Genomic DNA, 21,540 nt, shown 5'->3' with positions numbered 1-21,540 from the left:
ATTCTAATAATATATTGTGATAATAACTCATACTATAGAGGTTATCATCCAGTAACCTTTAGTTACTCCTCTGACAGTTACACATATCGTATGGTACCATGTGGCCTAGAAAAAAAGCCCCAGACAAAGTTAACGGTAATTTTGTCTCAATTTTTGAAAAAGGCTAACTTAATATCAAACTACTTGGAATATTGTTGGCCAATTAGAAGTCAGGGTGGGTTTTTTAACTAGTTAATTAATAACTAATACAGCACACATATTGTAGTCGAATTTACCGTTTTTTAAAAAACAAAATTCATGTACTATAGTACAAGGATTTTGTTTCGAAAATTGGATAAAACAATGTCGACTTTCTCAATTTTTAACATAAAATTAAAGTCTTATTATTCTATTATTTAATATTTTTATTCATTTAATACATCGATCATGTGATAAACCCCTAAAATTGACAGTTTTTAGTATGCCGGTATTCAAAACAACCTCCTAGATTCTTGGGCCCCATTGGCCAATTGTCTCGTTTCCTCATTATCTAATGACCCAGTCCAATTCAGTTTTAATGACCCCACATGGCTCTGGAATATTGTTGGCCAATTAGAAGTCAGGGTGGGTTTTTTAACTAGTTAATTAATAACTAATACAGCACACATATTGTAGTCGAATTTACCGTTTTTTAAAAAACAAAATTCATGTACTATAGTACAAGGATTTTGTTTCGAAAATTGGATAAAACAATGTCGACTTTCTCAACTTTTAACATAAAATTAAAGTCTTATTATTCTATTATTTAATATTTTTATTCATTTAATACATCGATCATGTGATAAACCCCTAAAATTGACAGTTTTTAGTATGCCGGTATTCAAAACAACCTCCTAGATTCTTGGGCCCCATTGGCCAATTGTCCCGTTTCCTCATTATCTAATGACCCAGTCCAATTCAGTTTTAATGACCCCACATGGCTCTGTCCATTTCTTGTCCATTTCTTTTTGCGTTCTTTACCTTTCCGAATGAGAAGATTGAGCTGTACCCTTAGTACTACAAATAACCCAATGTGTGCTGTAGAATTGGACAATGAATTGAACAACTGATTGACCAATCAGAGCAGCGGAAAGCGTTCCAAAAGTTGAACAATCAGAGCACTGAAAAGTGACGTAAGCAGAGCCTTAGAAAAGTGTTCCAAATGTCGTCATTTTGACCAATCAGAACACTGAAAAGTGACGTAATTAATATCTGACTTCCACAAGTTTTTCACAACACAAACAATGATGAGATTTTGTCCAGATTTACATGCGACAACATCTTTTTACAAATCCTCTAGACTTATTATTATTATTATTAATTTCAAGGCGAATTCTGGTAGTAGCTGTATTCAACTCGAACGTGTACTTGCATTAAAGGTAAGAGCGAAATTGATTTCATGCATTTAAAGTGTTGATAACTTGTTTGGCCTAGGCCGTGACTATGGCCTAGCAAATGTGTTTGTATGGGTGCCAGCCCCGCGGTCGACGCTAATTCTTGTTGGCGGTCTGCTCTGTGGGGTAAAATGCATTTGCTATTATTACTTCCCCCCCCCCCCCCCCTAATTACCAATAGGCCTACATATATTTCATAAAGTATTAACAATAACGCATGCCTTTATAGCTTAGTTAGGGTTTAGATATAGTGTCACTCGACACTTACTTTAATTAATGTATTTACTATATAGGCCGCCTAGGCTAGGCTAGATAGAAAGACTTTTTTGGTTGCCATGAATTGTAAGTCAAACCATGGGCCTGCAAGGGCTATAGGCCCTAGTAAGATGCTATACTTACTTAAGGCTCCCTGTTATTTTTTTTCTTCAAAACTTATCTACTACGGGTAGTTAGATAGACTAGGCCTAGGCTTAGATTAGTATTTATCGATTTAGTTTAAAGTAAGCTATTCTTCAAAGTTTAATTTATTTAATATTAACAATCCTACTACTAGTTAGACTAGCCTATGTAGCCTGTAATAGATTTTAGGCCTAACATAATTTTAAACTATAAAAAACTAAATGTGTGCTGTATCAGAATAGCATCCATGGGAAACAGACTAAGCCTTCTAATTGATAGATAAACAATTTAACTTTTATTATAATGATTGTTTAATTAAGTGTAGGCTTCTACTCTTTGATCTAAAGCATTCGTTTAATTAGGCAATCAACTGTATTTGTGGATTTAGATAAGATTCTCAAATAATTTGATTGCATTAAAGGAAGTGCTCAGGGATCAAAGAGTTAATACATACACTGTTTAATAAACAAAGATTATTCAATTTACTCTAATTTATGTTGTAATTCTTTATATAGTTTTGTTAATTGAAAAAAAAACATAATTATTCATATGTAATATTTTCTTAATTTAATTTAGATAAAATAGTTTGTTCTTAGTAGATATGTTTTAATGCTATGTGATTCATTTTATTAATATTTTACATTTAAAGTCTTGGTCTACTATTAATTATTACTTGAGAAATTTTAACCCACAGATATTTTATTTAGATTTGATTTTCCTTTATTTACAGCCATTTACTACAACTGCACGGTGCACAGTGGCATTATACGGGTAACATTTTCTTTTATCACATACTTTACTTACATATATTTTTGCCTTTGATCAGTTTTTTTAGTTTTGCAGGTGTTCAATAGACAGTACAGTATGTTAAGACCAACTTTTCGGCGCAGTGAAGAGGGTGCCTTAATTCTTGAAGATACATCTGCTGCTGTAGTATTTAACAGCTTGAGAAAACGACCAACTGGCAAGTGTCTAACTCCTGATGATGTACGCCAAGATGCCTTGAAGGAGGTGTGCAGGCTGGGTGGAAACACCAAAGATGAATGTGATGTGTTGGGCTGCTACAGGTTTCAGCATGGTAAATACAGTGGACAAACATTCAAGTGGATGGTCGAAAATGTACTGGAATATGCAGTATGTTTTGTAATTAAAATGGCTAATGAAATTCCAAGTACAAGTTCACTTAATATCAACAAATTCAACTTTAAGAGGTACTTGGAGTCTTTCCCAGAAGGCAAAGAAGCCATAGCAATGAAAGAAATAAAACGCCTCAGGAAATGCCCAACTAGACAGACATCGTACATACCTGTTGGTATTGAGCTACAAAAGGTTAAGGATGTCACAGATGAAACACTTTCTGGTACTGATGTCTTTGATGCTTCTTTGCAGCCATCAACCTCATATGCACCAGGTAAGACTTATTTCATATTTTGTGTTTTTTGTGCATTTTTTAAATTAATAATTCGAGGTTTTGCATTTTTAGTGCCTGTGTATGTTGTAGGTTTGCTGGGTTTAGGTTTTTTTTTATGCATTCATTTATACTCAATCATAAAATCGTGTTGTTTAAATATATTGCTTTCTAGCATACTGTAGATAGCGAATGAAAGTAGTTTACTGCTAAATATTCTTTAATTTTCCGTCTTGCAGCTCAACCAAATACATCTTATGAACCTGTTAGTACTATGCCATCCACTACAGAAACTATCAAACATAGTGAAGGTAGTTTATTTCATGTAATTTTAATTATTTTGTTTGATGTTTAAAACTAGAAAATGAAAATTACATAATGTAGTTTAATTAATTATACAATTTTGTCTTGGTTTTTCTTGCAGATTGTCTCATACCAGATAAATGGAAGAAGAACTTGCCCGAGATTGATCAACAGTGGATTTCAAAAACCTTATTCAAGAAATCGAAGAAAGGGACCGCAGAGTTGGATTCAACTAAACTCAAACAACTTTGGTATTATCCACCTCAACCGGATCCGCTCAACAAAAACATACCCATGGCCAACAGTTACTTCGGTCATCGTCTTCTTCTTTGGTTGCCCCGCAAGACTTGGCAGGTCAAGCTGGTCTGCCCTCGGCCAGAATGCAAGAGCTATCCACTAACATCAGGCGGCCTCCATGGAATCGTTCGTCCAGTCCTGGATTTAGACTGCCACTACTTTCTTGCAACAGAACAACTGAGGTGCTCTAACTGCCAACAAAGACAAATTGGCTGGAGTGAAAACATTTTAAAGCAACTTGATTTAGCGCATCGCCTTCAGTTTCCTGTTGTACTTTCGTATCACTTGGCCTGCGACAACCGGGTCCTGCAGCTTCTAAAGTACCGTGGTCTCGGGAACAGTCCATCACAGCTTCGCCAACAAGTCTTAGAACAACACACAAGGCGGTGGAATGAGAGAGTGGCTCTCTACTTAGAAAATTGCAAGAAGTTCTGTGGTTCTCATGATGATTATGTCATTGCTGCTTCTAAATTTGATGAGGTGTCTAAAATGATTCCTGTTCCCACTGTCCAATGGTTCCTCACCATCTACTGCAACGAAGTAATGGGAAGAATCGACGAACTCAAGGCTTCTATCACATCGACGTTCGGAAGAGTGTTGAAGATTGACTCGACCAAAAGGGTAAGTAATTTCTGCAATTTGCTTTTAATTATTTAAATTTTTTTTTGCAGATTGTCGGGAAGCTTTCTTCCTAATAATTATTATATTTTTTTTGCAGATTGTAAGGAAGCTAGCCGGTCGTGCATGTGGAACAGGAGCATGGGCAACAAACGTCGGAAATGAGCACGGCCAGGTGCTCATTACAGTCCTGACTGCTGCAGAAGGATGTGGCCTAAACAACATGACAAACGGTATCATTAACCGATATGCTTCGGCAGGCGTACCTCCTCCCGATATTCTCTACGTCGATCGTGACTGCTGCGGTCATTCAAGCATAAGGAAGATGTTCAGCGCCTGGCCTGACATGCAAATTCGCCTGGACATCTGGCACTTCATGAGGAGAATTGCTGCAGCTTGTTCAACAGAATCACATCAGTTGTATCCGATCTTTCTCAAACGTCTTTCCGCTTGCATTTTTGAGTGGAGCGCTGACGATGTTGAACGTCTGAAGCTCGCCAAGCGTGAACAGCTCATTGCAAGCAAGAAGCATTCCAACCCAACAGACGACATCATATTGAAAAACATCAGCAAGAAGGAGTATGCTTTACATTGTCGCAGGACAACACGAGGGACTCGCGAGACTGCCGACCTAATCCGAGAGCTCCTGACTTCCCTCGATGGTGAAGAAGGCCGTGACACAATGGGCGTCCCACTCTTAGACTCCGAACAGACCTGGGATATCTGGAGCTCACAAGAGCGACACATCGCCTGCATCCAGGATCCAGAAGGCATCCCGCTCTACACAAAAACCAGCGAGATGCTTAAGGGTGGAGTTACCTTGCCAGTTTATCGTTGCGCAAGAGGCTCCACTTCTTTGGAATCGTTTCACCTTCACCTTAACAGGTTTATTCCAGGTACAGTATTACTTTTTATTTGGTATCTACCAAATCTTCAAACCTATCTACTGATTTTTGTATAATTTCATAATTATGGATGTTTTATTTTTTTCTCAGGTGAGCGTGCTAGCGACTTACATTTCCAAGCTTACCTGATGGAAGGACTTGTTCGATGGAATGCAAACCGTGCACTAGCTGCTACCCAGTCTGGAGCACCCATCTCCAGTACATATAGTGGACTGCATCAGCATGCTCTCAACATACTGGCAGAGCAAGTGATTGGCAAAAAAGTGTACAAAAGTTTTATCATTCCAAACAAGTACACTGGAGAACTCATCGGAGTGGAGTACCTGTATAGCCAGTCGAACAAAGTACTCGAAACTCAATTTCCTGTCAAAACAGATACCATTAATGATGAAGACTTTGATGAAGAAATTTACACTTTTGATGTTGATGAAGGTTATGATGACAAGACTCAACCTGACTACAAACCACCTAAGCGTTGTTTTAAACCTCGAAATGCTAAAGAAATCTCACCACCCCAGCTGGAGCCCTTGCCTTTATGTGACGGTAATGATGATGATGGTGAAGGAAAAGCAGCCCTTATTGACACAGTGAGTTAAATTTGTATTATTAGCTTCTACCTCACAAATTTTGTTTCTGTTTTGAAATACAATGCACGAGTCTAATAATTTATTTTGTTTTCATATTTTACAATTTAGGAACTTGAGGATTCCACTGGACCGGACAACATTCCAGGCTACGCCAAAGTTGAAGCCCTGGCAGACTACCTTATGCAGTTTAAGGAAGACAGTGGAGTGATAAGTCAAAGTCATGCTGAACATGTCGCAAAGTTGTGGAACAACCTGGATGCTTATGACAAAACCATTAAGCGCAAAGCACGGCATCAAGATTACTTGACGAAAGGCAGGTTCAAGAAAAGTAAAACTACTTCCGTAATACCTGGTGTTGAAAGCACTCGACGGTAAGGCAGTTTCCAGCGTTTTTCACTTTGTTGCATGATGAGTCTTAAATCTAACTCGTTTCTTTGTTGTTTTTTTTTAAAAAGATGCTTCTTAGGTCAGAACACCGGACCAGCTCAGTGGCCGGACTGCAATCGATATATGGAGTGCATTATTACCAAACTGTGTGAAGCGTATCCATCTACCGTATCTATCGAAGGTAAACGTTTCCAGCGCTGGCCGCTCATTACCAAAGGCTACAAGAACATTCGTCGGAAAGTGCTATCGAATGGACACCTGATGTTGTTTGCTAAGCTTCAGTTGATGGAGATAAATCGTACGACACTCATCCAGTGGTGAGTTTTAACTTGTTATTACTGTTATTTTACACTACAGTAAATACATTCAAGTTTTTAAATACTGTGTTTGATTTATTTACAACAGGTACAACAGAACATCAAAGAAGCAAGAGCGGCAAGTGTTGGAATCTGGCATCTCAGCAACAGTACCCAAACTTGTCTCTGATAAAACCCTACTTGAACCTTTAACCAAGCCAGCGGTGCTAAACGTTCATACAAGCGCTCCATCTTTCACATTTGTCCTACCAAAAAACACTTCCGGCCTAGCCTATTTAGGAAACAGACAGTCGATCCCAGTTCCAGGCGAGATAGCAAAACCACCACCATCAGTCCCTGAGGCTAGCAGTACTCGTATTCCTAGAACTACCCTCTTGTACAGAAAACGAGTGGCTAAAGACATATCGGAAGGGAAACCGATCAAAATATACAAACCAAGAACGTCTGCGATTGTGTGCTCAAAGTGTAAGCAACCAAGGTTAAATAAGAACCACACTCAGTACTATGGAAATTGGTATTGTGCTGCAACATCTGATGTGACTTTTGAAGAATGGAAATCGACTATGGTTGCCATCCGTCGCCTTCGTCAAGAGCGGAAAAAAAGCAGCAACAAGAATGATTCCAAATGATTTTTGTAGCCATGGATAGACTTTTTATACTCTTTCATATATCTTCAATTTTTTTTAAATAATAATAAAAAAAAAAAAAAGTTTTTAATGCTGCCAAATCCAAAGAGCAATGATTAATGTTGTAAATTATTTTGTAATTTTTATAAATTATATTCAGTTTTAATTATTACATTATAATTTACATTATATCATTCATTGCACTTTGTATTTGAAGGTCCCAAGCCCTTACAAAAAAAGCAGAGGGGAAACTTTTTGCAGTTGAGTGTACATTAAATGGTGAATTCTATATTCTTGTCAAGAGTATTTCCTTAGCAGTGTAAATTCTCAAATATTTTATATTTATTTCAAGAGCAATTCCACTACAATTCATTTTAATGTGAATCAAATAATTCCTTCCACCAATTCTAATAATATATTGTGATAATAACTCATACTATAGAGGTTATCATCCAGTAACCTTTAGTTACTCCTCTGACAGTTACACATATCGTATGGTACCATGTGGCCTAGAAAAAAAGCCCCAGACAAAGTTAACGGTAATTTTGTCTCAATTTTTGAAAAAGGCTAACTTAATATCAAACTACTTGGAATATTGTTGGCCAATTAGAAGTCAGGGTGGGTTTTTTAACTAGTTAATTAATAACTAATACAGCACACATATTGTAGTCGAATTTACCGTTTTTTAAAAAACAAAATTCATGTACTATAGTACAAGGATTTTGTTTCGAAAATTGGATAAAACAATGTCGACTTTCTCAACTTTTAACATAAAATTAAAGTCTTATTATTCTATTATTTAATATTTTTATTCATTTAATACATCGATCATGTGATAAACCCCTAAAATTGACAGTTTTTAGTATGCCGGTATTCAAAACAACCTCCTAGATTCTTGGGCCCCATTGGCCAATTGTCCCGTTTCCTCATTATCTAATGACCCAGTCCAATTCAGTTTTAATGACCCCACATGGCTCTGTCCATTTCTTGTCCATTTCTTTTTGCGTTCTTTACCTTTCCGAATGAGAAGATTGAGCTGTACCCTTAGTACTACAAATAACCCAATGTGTGCTGTAGAATTGGACAATGAATTGAACAACTGATTGACCAATCAGAGCAGCGGAAAGCGTTCCAAAAGTTGAACAATCAGAGCACTGAAAAGTGACGTAAGCAGAGCCTTAGAAAAGTGTTCCAAATGTCGTCATTTTGACCAATCAGAACACTGAAAAGTGACGTAATTAATATCTGACTTCCACAAGTTTTTCACAACACAAACAATGATGAGATTTTGTCCAGATTTACATGCGACAACATCTTTTTACAAATCCTCTAGACTTATTATTATTATTATTAATTTCAAGGCGAATTCTGGTAGTAGCTGTATTCAACTCGAACGTGTACTTGCATTAAAGGTAAGAGCGAAATTGATTTCATGCATTTAAAGTGTTGATAACTTGTTTGGCCTAGGCCGTGACTATGGCCTAGCAAATGTGTTTGTATGGGTGCCAGCCCCGCGGTCGACGCTAATTCTTGTTGGCGGTCTGCTCTGTGGGGTAAAATGCATTTGCTATTATTACTTCCCCCCCCCCCCCCCCTAATTACCAATAGGCCTACATATATTTCATAAAGTATTAACAATAACGCATGCCTTTATAGCTTAGTTAGGGTTTAGATATAGTGTCACTCGACACTTACTTTAATTAATGTATTTACTATATAGGCCGCCTAGGCTAGGCTAGATAGAAAGACTTTTTTGGTTGCCATGAATTGTAAGTCAAACCATGGGCCTGCAAGGGCTATAGGCCCTAGTAAGATGCTATACTTACTTAAGGCTCCCTGTTATTTTTTTTCTTCAAAACTTATCTACTACGGGTAGTTAGATAGACTAGGCCTAGGCTTAGATTAGTATTTATCGATTTAGTTTAAAGTAAGCTATTCTTCAAAGTTTAATTTATTTAATATTAACAATCCTACTACTAGTTAGACTAGCCTATGTAGCCTGTAATAGATTTTAGGCCTAACATAATTTTAAACTATAAAAAACTAAATGTGTGCTGTATCAGAATAGCATCCATGGGAAACAGACTAAGCCTTCTAATTGATAGATAAACAATTTAACTTTTATTATAATGATTGTTTAATTAAGTGTAGGCTTCTACTCTTTGATCTAAAGCATTCGTTTAATTAGGCAATCAACTGTATTTGTGGATTTAGATAAGATTCTCAAATAATTTGATTGCATTAAAGGAAGTGCTCAGGGATCAAAGAGTTAATACATACACTGTTTAATAAACAAAGATTATTCAATTTACTCTAATTTATGTTGTAATTCTTTATATAGTTTTGTTAATTGAAAAAAAAACATAATTATTCATATGTAATATTTTCTTAATTTAATTTAGATAAAATAGTTTGTTCTTAGTAGATATGTTTTAATGCTATGTGATTCATTTTATTAATATTTTACATTTAAAGTCTTGGTCTACTATTAATTATTACTTGAGAAATTTTAACCCACAGATATTTTATTTAGATTTGATTTTCCTTTATTTACAGCCATTTACTACAACTGCACGGTGCACAGTGGCATTATACGGGTAACATTTTCTTTTATCACATACTTTACTTACATATATTTTTGCCTTTGATCAGTTTTTTTAGTTTTGCAGGTGTTCAATAGACAGTACAGTATGTTAAGACCAACTTTTCGGCGCAGTGAAGAGGGTGCCTTAATTCTTGAAGATACATCTGCTGCTGTAGTATTTAACAGCTTGAGAAAACGACCAACTGGCAAGTGTCTAACTCCTGATGATGTACGCCAAGATGCCTTGAAGGAGGTGTGCAGGCTGGGTGGAAACACCAAAGATGAATGTGATGTGTTGGGCTGCTACAGGTTTCAGCATGGTAAATACAGTGGACAAACATTCAAGTGGATGGTCGAAAATGTACTGGAATATGCAGTATGTTTTGTAATTAAAATGGCTAATGAAATTCCAAGTACAAGTTCACTTAATATCAACAAATTCAACTTTAAGAGGTACTTGGAGTCTTTCCCAGAAGGCAAAGAAGCCATAGCAATGAAAGAAATAAAACGCCTCAGGAAATGCCCAACTAGACAGACATCGTACATACCTGTTGGTATTGAGCTACAAAAGGTTAAGGATGTCACAGATGAAACACTTTCTGGTACTGATGTCTTTGATGCTTCTTTGCAGCCATCAACCTCATATGCACCAGGTAAGACTTATTTCATATTTTGTGTTTTTTGTGCATTTTTTAAATTAATAATTCGAGGTTTTGCATTTTTAGTGCCTGTGTATGTTGTAGGTTTGCTGGGTTTAGGTTTTTTTTTATGCATTCATTTATACTCAATCATAAAATCGTGTTGTTTAAATATATTGCTTTCTAGCATACTGTAGATAGCGAATGAAAGTAGTTTACTGCTAAATATTCTTTAATTTTCCGTCTTGCAGCTCAACCAAATACATCTTATGAACCTGTTAGTACTATGCCATCCACTACAGAAACTATCAAACATAGTGAAGGTAGTTTATTTCATGTAATTTTAATTATTTTGTTTGATGTTTAAAACTAGAAAATGAAAATTACATAATGTAGTTTAATTAATTATACAATTTTGTCTTGGTTTTTCTTGCAGATTGTCTCATACCAGATAAATGGAAGAAGAACTTGCCCGAGATTGATCAACAGTGGATTTCAAAAACCTTATTCAAGAAATCGAAGAAAGGGACCGCAGAGTTGGATTCAACTAAACTCAAACAACTTTGGTATTATCCACCTCAACCGGATCCGCTCAACAAAAACATACCCATGGCCAACAGTTACTTCGGTCATCGTCTTCTTCTTTGGTTGCCCCGCAAGACTTGGCAGGTCAAGCTGGTCTGCCCTCGGCCAGAATGCAAGAGCTATCCACTAACATCAGGCGGCCTCCATGGAATCGTTCGTCCAGTCCTGGATTTAGACTGCCACTACTTTCTTGCAACAGAACAACTGAGGTGCTCTAACTGCCAACAAAGACAAATTGGCTGGAGTGAAAACATTTTAAAGCAACTTGATTTAGCGCATCGCCTTCAGTTTCCTGTTGTACTTTCGTATCACTTGGCCTGCGACAACCGGGTCCTGCAGCTTCTAAAGTACCGTGGTCTCGGGAACAGTCCATCACAGCTTCGCCAACAAGTCTTAGAACAACACACAAGGCGGTGGAATGAGAGAGTGGCTCTCTACTTAGAAAATTGCAAGAAGTTCTGTGGTTCTCATGATGATTATGTCATTGCTGCTTCTAAATTTGATGAGGTGTCTAAAATGATTCCTGTTCCCACTGTCCAATGGTTCCTCACCATCTACTGCAACGAAGTAATGGGAAGAATCGACGAACTCAAGGCTTCTATCACATCGACGTTCGGAAGAGTGTTGAAGATTGACTCGACCAAAAGGGTAAGTAATTTCTGCAATTTGCTTTTAATTATTAAAATTTTTTTTTGCAGATTGTCGGGAAGCTTTCTTCCTAATAATTATTATATTTTTTTTGCAGATTGTAAGGAAGCTAGCCGGTCGTGCATGTGGAACAGGAGCATGGGCAACAAACGTCGGAAATGAGCACGGCCAGGTGCTCATTACAGTCCTGACTGCTGCAGAAGGATGTGGCCTAAACAACATGACAAACGGTATCATTAACCGATATGCTTCGGCAGGCGTACCTCCTCCCGATATTCTCTACGTCGATCGTGACTGCTGCGGTCATTCAAGCATAAGGAAGATGTTCAGCGCCTGGCCTGACATGCAAATTCGCCTGGACATCTGGCACTTCATGAGGAGAATTGCTGCAGCTTGTTCAACAGAATCACATCAGTTGTATCCGATCTTTCTCAAACGTCTTTCCGCTTGCATTTTTGAGTGGAGCGCTGACGATGTTGAACGTCTGAAGCTCGCCAAGCGTGAACAGCTCATTGCAAGCAAGAAGCATTCCAACCCAACAGACGACATCATATTGAAAAACATCAGCAAGAAGGAGTATGCTTTACATTGTCGCAGGACAACACGAGGGACTCGCGAGACTGCCGACCTAATCCGAGAGCTCCTGACTTCCCTCGATGGTGAAGAAGGCCGTGACACAATGGGCGTCCCACTCTTAGACTCCGAACAGACCTGGGATATCTGGAGCTCACAAGAGCGACACATCGCCTGCATCCAGGATCCAGAAGGCATCCCGCTCTACACAAAAACCAGCGAGATGCTTAAGGGTGGAGTTACCTTGCCAGTTTATCGTTGCGCAAGAGGCTCCACTTCTTTGGAATCGTTTCACCTTCACCTTAACAGGTTTATTCCAGGTACAGTATTACTTTTTATTTGGTATCTACCAAATCTTCAAACCTATCTACTGATTTTTGTATAATTTCATAATTATGGATGTTTTATTTTTTTCTCAGGTGAGCGTGCTAGCGACTTACATTTCCAAGCTTACCTGATGGAAGGACTTGTTCGATGGAATGCAAACCGTGCACTAGCTGCTACCCAGTCTGGAGCACCCATCTCCAGTACATATAGTGGACTGCATCAGCATGCTCTCAACATACTGGCAGAGCAAGTGATTGGCAAAAAAGTGTACAAAAGTTTTATCATTCCAAACAAGTACACTGGAGAACTCATCGGAGTGGAGTACCTGTATAGCCAGTCGAACAAAGTACTCGAAACTCAATTTCCTGTCAAAACAGATACCATTAATGATGAAGACTTTGATGAAGAAATTTACACTTTTGATGTTGATGAAGGTTATGATGACAAGACTCAACCTGACTACAAACCACCTAAGCGTTGTTTTAAACCTCGAAATGCTAAAGAAATCTCACCACCCCAGCTGGAGCCCTTGCCTTTATGTGACGGTAATGATGATGATGGTGAAGGAAAAGCAGCCCTTATTGACACAGTGAGTTAAATTTGTATTATTAGCTTCTACCTCACAAATTTTGTTTCTGTTTTGAAATACAATGCACGAGTCTAATAATTTATTTTGTTTTCATATTTTACAATTTAGGAACTTGAGGATTCCACTGGACCGGACAACATTCCAGGCTACGCCAAAGTTGAAGCCCTGGCAGACTACCTTATGCAGTTTAAGGAAGACAGTGGAGTGATAAGTCAAAGTCATGCTGAACATGTCGCAAAGTTGTGGAACAACCTGGATGCTTATGACAAAACCATTAAGCGCAAAGCACGGCATCAAGATTACTTGACGAAAGGCAGGTTCAAGAAAAGTAAAACTACTTCCGTAATACCTGGTGTTGAAAGCACTCGACGGTAAGGCAGTTTCCAGCGTTTTTCACTTTGTTGCATGATGAGTCTTAAATCTAACTCGTTTCTTTGTTGTTTTTTTTTAAAAAGATGCTTCTTAGGTCAGAACACCGGACCAGCTCAGTGGCCGGACTGCAATCGATATATGGAGTGCATTATTACCAAACTGTGTGAAGCGTATCCATCTACCGTATCTATCGAAGGTAAACGTTTCCAGCGCTGGCCGCTCATTACCAAAGGCTACAAGAACATTCGTCGGAAAGTGCTATCGAATGGACACCTGATGTTGTTTGCTAAGCTTCAGTTGATGGAGATAAATCGTACGACACTCATCCAGTGGTGAGTTTTAACTTGTTATTACTGTTATTTTACACTACAGTAAATACATTCAAGTTTTTAAATACTGTGTTTGATTTATTTACAACAGGTACAACAGAACATCAAAGAAGCAAGAGCGGCAAGTGTTGGAATCTGGCATCTCAGCAACAGTACCCAAACTTGTCTCTGATAAAACCCTACTTGAACCTTTAACCAAGCCAGCGGTGCTAAACGTTCATACAAGCGCTCCATCTTTCACATTTGTCCTACCAAAAAACACTTCCGGCCTAGCCTATTTAGGAAACAGACAGTCGATCCCAGTTCCAGGCGAGATAGCAAAACCACCACCATCAGTCCCTGAGGCTAGCAGTACTCGTATTCCTAGAACTACCCTCTTGTACAGAAAACGAGTGGCTAAAGACATATCGGAAGGGAAACCGATCAAAATATACAAACCAAGAACGTCTGCGATTGTGTGCTCAAAGTGTAAGCAACCAAGGTTAAATAAGAACCACACTCAGTACTATGGAAATTGGTATTGTGCTGCAACATCTGATGTGACTTTTGAAGAATGGAAATCGACTATGGTTGCCATCCGTCGCCTTCGTCAAGAGCGGAAAAAAAGCAGCAACAAGAATGATTCCAAATGATTTTTGTAGCCATGGATAGACTTTTTATACTCTTTCATATATCTTCAATTTTTTTTAAATAATAATAAAAAAAAAAAAAAGTTTTTAATGCTGCCAAATCCAAAGAGCAATGATTAATGTTGTAAATTATTTTGTAATTTTTATAAATTATATTCAGTTTTAATTATTACATTATAATTTACATTATATCATTCATTGCACTTTGTATTTGAAGGTCCCAAGCCCTTACAAAAAAAGCAGAGGGGAAACTTTTTGCAGTTGAGTGTACATTAAATGGTGAATTCTATATTCTTGTCAAGAGTATTTCCTTAGCAGTGTAAATTCTCAAATATTTTATATTTATTTCAAGAGCAATTCCACTACAATTCATTTTAATGTGAATCAAATAATTCCTTCCACCAATTCTAATAATATATTGTGATAATAACTCATACTATAGAGGTTATCATCCAGTAACCTTTAGTTACTCCTCTGACAGTTACACATATCGTATGGTACCATGTGGCCTAGAAAAAAAGCCCCAGACAAAGTTAACGGTAATTTTGTCTCAATTTTTGAAAAAGGCTAACTTAATATCAAACTACTTGGAATATTGTTGGCCAATTAGAAGTCAGGGTGGGTTTTTTAACTAGTTAATTAATAACTAATACAGCACACATATTGTAGTCGAATTTACCGTTTTTTAAAAAACAAAATTCATGTACTATAGTACAAGGATTTTGTTTCGAAAATTGGATAAAACAATGTCGACTTTCTCAACTTTTAACATAAAATTAAAGTCTTATTATTCTATTATTTAATATTTTTATTCATTTAATACATCGATCATGTGATAAACCCCTAAAATTGACAGTTTTTAGTATGCCGGTATTCAAAACAACCTCCTAGATTCTTGGGCCCCATTGGCCAATTGTCCCGTTTCCTCATTATCTAATGACCCAGTCCAATTCAGTTTTAATGACCCCACATGGCTCTGTCCATTTCTTGTCCATTTCTTTTTGCGTTCTTTACCTTTCCGAATGAGAAGATTGAGCTGTACCCTTTGCGCAGGGACTTTTTCAAAAAATGACCAATTTTCGACCTTTTTATTTTTCGATAAAACTGGTTACTATAGCACAATTGACATGCGCAGAACCCATTATTCGACTCTGCGCATGTTTATTATGCTATAGTAACCATTTATGTCAAAAAATAAAAGAGTCGAAAATTGGTCATTTTTCGAAAATTTCCCTTACTATAGTACAGGGATTTTTCAAAAAATGTCCTATTTTCGACCTTTTTATTTTTCGATAAAACTGGTTACTATAGCACAATTGACATGCGCAGAACGCATTATTCGACTCTGCGCATGTTTATTATGCTATAGTAACCATTTATGTCAAAAAATAAAAGGGTAAAAAATGACCATTTTTCGAATATTTCCCTTACTATAGTACAGGGATTTTTTCAAAAAATGACCGATTTTCAACCTTTTTATTTTTCGATAAAACTGGTTACTATAGCACAATTAACATGCGCAGAACCCATTATTCGACTCTGCGCATGTTTATTATGCTATAGTAACCATTTATGTCAAAAAATAAAAGGGTCGAAAATTGGCCATTTTCGAAAATTTCCCTTACTATAGTACAGGGATTTTTTCAAAAAATGACCAATTTTCGACCTTTTTATTTTTCGATAAAACTGGTTACTAAAGCACAATTGACATGCGCAGAACGCATTATTCGACTCTGCGCATGTTTATTATGCTATAGTAACCATTTATGTCAAAAAATAAAAGGGTAAAAAATGACCATTTTTCGAATATTTCCCTTACTATAGTACAGGGATTTTTTCAAAAAATTACCGATTTTCGACCTTTTTATTTTTCGATAAAACTGGTTACTATAGCACAATTAACATGCGCAGAACCCATTATTCGACTCTGCGCATGTTTATTATGCTATAGTAACCATTTATGTCAAAAAATAAAAGGGTCGAAAATTGGCCATTTTCGAAAATTTCCCTTACTATAATAGTACAGGGATTTTTTCAAAAAATGACCAATTTTCGACCTTTTTATTTTTCGATAAAACTGGTTACTATAGCACAATTGACATGCGCAGAACGCATTATTCGACTCTGCGCATGTTTATTATGCTATAGTAACCATTTATGTCAAAAAATGAAAGGGTCAACAAAAGGCCATTTTTCGAAAATTTCCCTGTACTATAGTACAGGGATTTTTTCAAAAAATGACCTATTTTCGACCTTTTTATTTTTCGATAAAACTGGTTACTATAGCACAATTGACATGCGCAGAACGCATTATTCGACTCTGCGCATGTTTATTATGCTATAGTAACCATTTATGTCAAAAAATAAAAGGGTAAAAAATGACCATTTTTCGAATATTTCCCTTACTATAGTACAGGGATTTTTTCAAAAAATGACCGATTTTCAACCTTTTTATTTTTCGATAAAACTGGTTACTATAGCACAATTGACATGCGCAGAACCCATTATTCGACTCTGCGCATGTTTATTATGCTATAGTAACCATTTATGTCAAAAAATAAAAGGGTCGAAAATTGGCCATTTTCGAAAATTTCCCTTACTATAGTACAGGGATTTTTTCAAAAAATGACAAATTTTCGACCTTTTTATTTTTCGATAAAACTGGTTACTATAGCACAATTGACATGCGCAGAACGCATTATTCGACTCTGCGCATGTTTATTATGCTATAGTAACCATTTATGTCAAAAAATAAAAGGGTCAACAAAAGGCCATTTTTCGAAAATTTCCCTTACTATAGTACAGGGATTTTTTCAAAAAATGACCTATTTTCGACCTTTTTATTTTACGATAAAACTGGTTACTATAGCACAATTGACATGCGCAGAACGCATTATTCGACTCTGCGCATGTTTATTATGCTATAGTAACCATTTATGTCAAAAAATAAAAGGGTAAAAAATGACCATTTTTCGAATATTTCCCTTACTATAGTACAGGGATTTTTTCAAAAAATGACCGATTTTCAACCTTTTTATTTTTCGATAAAACTGGTTACTATAGCACAATTGACATGCGCAGAACCCATTATTCGACTCTGCGCATGTTTATTATGCTATAGTAACCATTTATGTCAAAAAATAAAAGGGTCGAAAATTGGCCATTTTCGAAAATTTCCCTTACTATAGTACAGGGATTTTTTCAAAAAATGACCAATTTTCGACCTTTTTATTTTTCGATAAAACTGGTTACTATAGCACAATTGACATGCGCAGAACGCATTATTCGACTCTGCGCATGTTTATTATGCTATAGTAACCATTTATGTCAAAAAATAAAAGGGTCAACAAAAGGCCATTTTTCGAAAATTTCCCTGTACTATATAGTACAGGGATTTTTTCAAAAAATTACCAATTTTCGACCTTTTTATTTCTCGATAAAACTGGTTACTATAGCACAATTGACATGCGCAGAACCCATTATTCGACTCTGCGCATGTTTATTTTGCTATAGTAACCATTTATGTCAAAAAATAAAAGAGTCGAAAATTGGTCATTTTTCGAAAATTTCCCTTACTATAGTACAGGGATTTTTTCAAAAAATTACCTATTTTCGACCTTTTTATTTTTCGATAAAACTGGTTACTATAGCACAATTGACATGCGCAGAACCCATTATTCGACTCTGCGCATGTTTATTATGCTATAGTAACCATTTATGTCAAAAAATAAAAGGGTAAAAAAATGACAATTTTTCGAATATTTCCCTTACTATACTGCCCTGATTTACGAAAGGGCATTATCTCAAAAAATGTAGTTTTGAGTAAATAAGCAAAACGTGTTTGAGTTTATCTTTAAAAATCTAAAGACAAATTAATGGTTTTTCAGTTATAATAGGTATTAGTACATATATAGAAAATATGTAACATGAATTTTATTTTAATAATTTATTTTTTAGGGGGTCAAAATTGAGATAATTCCTTCTTGTAAATTATTCATACTAACTAATAACAATAGATAATTTAACAAAAGGCATTATCTCTATATTTACATAGAATGTACACTACAAAACATCTAATAGCACAAGACAAATATGTTGCATTAGGGATAGGTTAAAGGTAATGAGAGGGAGTAACATGTGGCTGTTGGGCGAGGGGTGGGGAGGGTGTTTGTGGGGGGGTGGGGATGGGTTTAGAGGGGCGGGATTGTGGTGCTCGCTTTGGAAGGATATCATGAAATTTGATGACAAAAACAACCATTTATAAAAACTCGATGTACAGTGATTTATCGCATTTTCTCTCTTGATACAGATTATTGCTTTATGCATTATATTTACAAGTTTTGTATTTGATATATTTATTCGTTTTCTAACAGATTGCGTACGTTTGAAGTTAGATAGGTAGATTTTTCCAAAAGTTTTCTGTTTGTGGAATCAATTTCTTTATTATGTTGTCTTTTTTAATTTGTGGAATTCCTGTTTTTCTTTAAAAACTCTCTAGACATATAACTGGTATCCATATATTCACATTTCCGGTTTAATTTTGTTTCAACTTTTTAAAATAGTACTTCTTAAACATCATGAATTTTTAGTATGCGTAGAAGTCGGTATGAGACATTTTGTTGTCTATAAAAAGTACAAATTTATTAATATTATGCAACTTATATTAATATGTAATAGAATAGTCAATGTAAAGGAATAATCAATGTAATGGAATTCAATGTAATGACTACGCTTACTTACAGCCACACCCAAAAAGCTCTATTCAATCAAAATGTAATTCAAAAGACTAAAATACAAATTTCCCAATGCCATTGTTTTATAACAAAAGTTGCTTGACATTGATTTAAATATCAATTGGAAAACACTACAAATGACCATTGGACTTTTTTTACATTTTCAACATTTTCAAGGATAATAACGAAGACATAAGTAATAAAAAGTAATAAACTTAGGCCTACTCATTCAATAGGCACTTGAAAATGTCCTTTGTAGTCATGTTCTTCCATTTTAGTTTGGTATCCGCATAAATTTATTTTAGTGTTGTCAAATACAATATTTTGATTAAAAGATTCAATTTATTTTAGTTAACATCTACAAACATAGTTTGAGCGTGCTAATTAGCATGCATCAAGTCGACCTCTGATTGGATAATTGTTACTGCTTCAGTGTGCAGTCAAGCGATCATTTCCTGTTGTGTATTGTTTTTTTAAGATAATGCTTTCTGCTGAATTTTTTGTAGGTATGAATAAAGATAATGCCCAAACTGATTTTAATTTTTTAAATATTTTTAATATTTATAGAAAAAATTTTTAGTAGCTGTTAAGTTTAAATGATAGATTATACCCTCAAAAGTCATGTAAGACAAAAATCTCAATTTTGAAAAAAATTGAGATAATGCCCTTTCGTAAATCAGGGCAGTATAGTACAGGGATTTTTTCAAAAAATGACCAATTTTCGACCTTTTTATTTTTCGATAAAACTGGTTACTATAGCACAATTGACATGCGCAGAACGCATTATTCGATTCTGCGCATGTTTATTATGCTATAGTAACCATTTATGTCAAAAAATAAAAGGGTCAACAAAAGGCCATTTTTCGAAAATTTCCCTATACTATAGTACAGGGATTTTTTCAAAAAATTACCAATTTTCGACCTTTTTATTTTTCGATAAAACTGGTTACTATAGCACAATTGACATGCGCAGAACCCATTATTCGACTCTGCCCATGTTTATTATGCTATAGTAACCATTTATGTCAAAAAATAAAAAAGTAAAAAAATTGCCATTTTTTTAATATTTCCCTTACTATAGTACAGGGATTTTTTCAAAAAATGACCAATTTTCGACCTTTTTATTTTTCGATAAAACTGGTTACTATAGCACAATTGACATGCGCAGAACCCATTATTCGACTCTGCGCATGTTTATTATGCTATAGTAACCATTTATGTCAAAAAATAAAAGAGTCGAAAATTGGTCATTTTTCGAAAATTTCCCTTACTATAGTACAGGGATTTTTTCAAAAAATGACCTATTTTCGACCTTTTAATTTTTCGATAAAACTGGTTACTATAGCACAATTGACATGTGCAGAACGCATTATTCGACTCTGCGCATGTTTATTATGCTATAGTAACCATTTATGTCAAAAAATAAAAGGGTCAACAAAAGGCCATTTTTCGAAAATTTCCCTATACTATTATAGTACAGGGATTTTTTCAAAAAATTACCAATTTTCGACCTTTTTATTTCTCGATAAAACTGGTTACTATAGCACAATTGACATGCGCAGAACCCATTATTCGACTCTGCGCATGTTTATTTTGCTATAGTAACCATTTATGTCAAAAAATAAAAGAGTCGAAAATTGGTCATTTTTCGAAAATTTCCCTTACTATAGTACAGGGATTTTTTCAAAAAATTACCTATTTTCGACCTTTTTATTTTTCGATAAAACTGGTTACTATAGCACAATTGACATGCGCAGAACCCATTATTCGACTCTGCGCATGTTTATTATGCTATAGTAACCATTTATGTCAAAAAATAAAAGAGTCGAAAATTGGTCATTTTTCGAAAATTTCCCTTACTATAGTACAGGGATTTTTTCAAAAAATGACCTATTTTCGACCTTTTAATTTTTCGATAAAACTGGTTACTATAGCACAATTGACATGCGCAGAACGCATTATTCGACTCTGCGCATGTTTATTATGCTATAGTAACCATTTATGTCAAAAAATAAAAGGGTCAACAAAAGGCCATTTTTCGAAAATTTCCCTGACTATAGTACAGGGATTTTGTTCAAAAATTGACCAATTTTTGACCTTTTTATTTTCAATAAAACTTGTTACTATAGCACAATTGACATGCGCACAACCCATTATTCGACTCTGCGCATGTTTATTATGCTATAGTTACCATTTATGTCAAAAAATAAAAGGGACGAAAATTGGCCATTTTTCGACCTTTTTATTTTCGATAAAACTCGTTACTATAGCACA

At 35.6% G+C, this 21,540-nt stretch overlaps 2 protein-coding genes across 2 annotated transcripts; both read left to right on the top strand.

The window, feature by feature from the left end:
* Positions 1–1,238: 1,238 nt before the first annotated feature.
* LOC144850806 (uncharacterized) lies at positions 1,239–7,289 on the top strand. Its single transcript, XM_078708256.1, has 9 exons — positions 1,239–1,397; positions 2,542–3,222; positions 3,459–3,530; positions 3,644–4,440; positions 4,538–5,333; positions 5,433–5,929; positions 6,038–6,300; positions 6,385–6,633; positions 6,722–7,289. Exons 2-9 carry the CDS (start codon positions 2,676–2,678, stop codon positions 7,260–7,262), a joined length of 3,762 nt encoding a protein of 1,253 aa, XP_078564382.1. The 5' UTR covers positions 1,239–1,397; positions 2,542–2,675; the 3' UTR covers positions 7,263–7,289.
* Positions 7,290–8,512: 1,223 nt separating this feature from the next.
* Positions 8,513–14,564, top strand: LOC144850805 (uncharacterized). The gene is made up of 9 exons (XM_078708254.1): positions 8,513–8,671; positions 9,816–10,496; positions 10,733–10,804; positions 10,918–11,714; positions 11,812–12,607; positions 12,707–13,203; positions 13,312–13,574; positions 13,659–13,907; positions 13,996–14,564. Exons 2-9 carry the CDS (start codon positions 9,950–9,952, stop codon positions 14,534–14,536), a joined length of 3,762 nt encoding a protein of 1,253 aa, XP_078564380.1. The 5' UTR covers positions 8,513–8,671; positions 9,816–9,949; the 3' UTR covers positions 14,537–14,564.
* Positions 14,565–21,540: the final 6,976 nt, after the last annotated feature.

Source organism: Antedon bifida, chromosome 8 (assembly GCF_963402885.1).
Source record: "Antedon bifida chromosome 8, ecAntBifi1.1, whole genome shotgun sequence".
NCBI lineage: Eukaryota > Metazoa > Echinodermata > Crinoidea > Comatulida > Antedonidae > Antedon > Antedon bifida.
The sequence above is the reverse complement of the archived record's forward strand: the minus strand, read 5'-3'. Positions and strand labels throughout refer to the sequence as shown.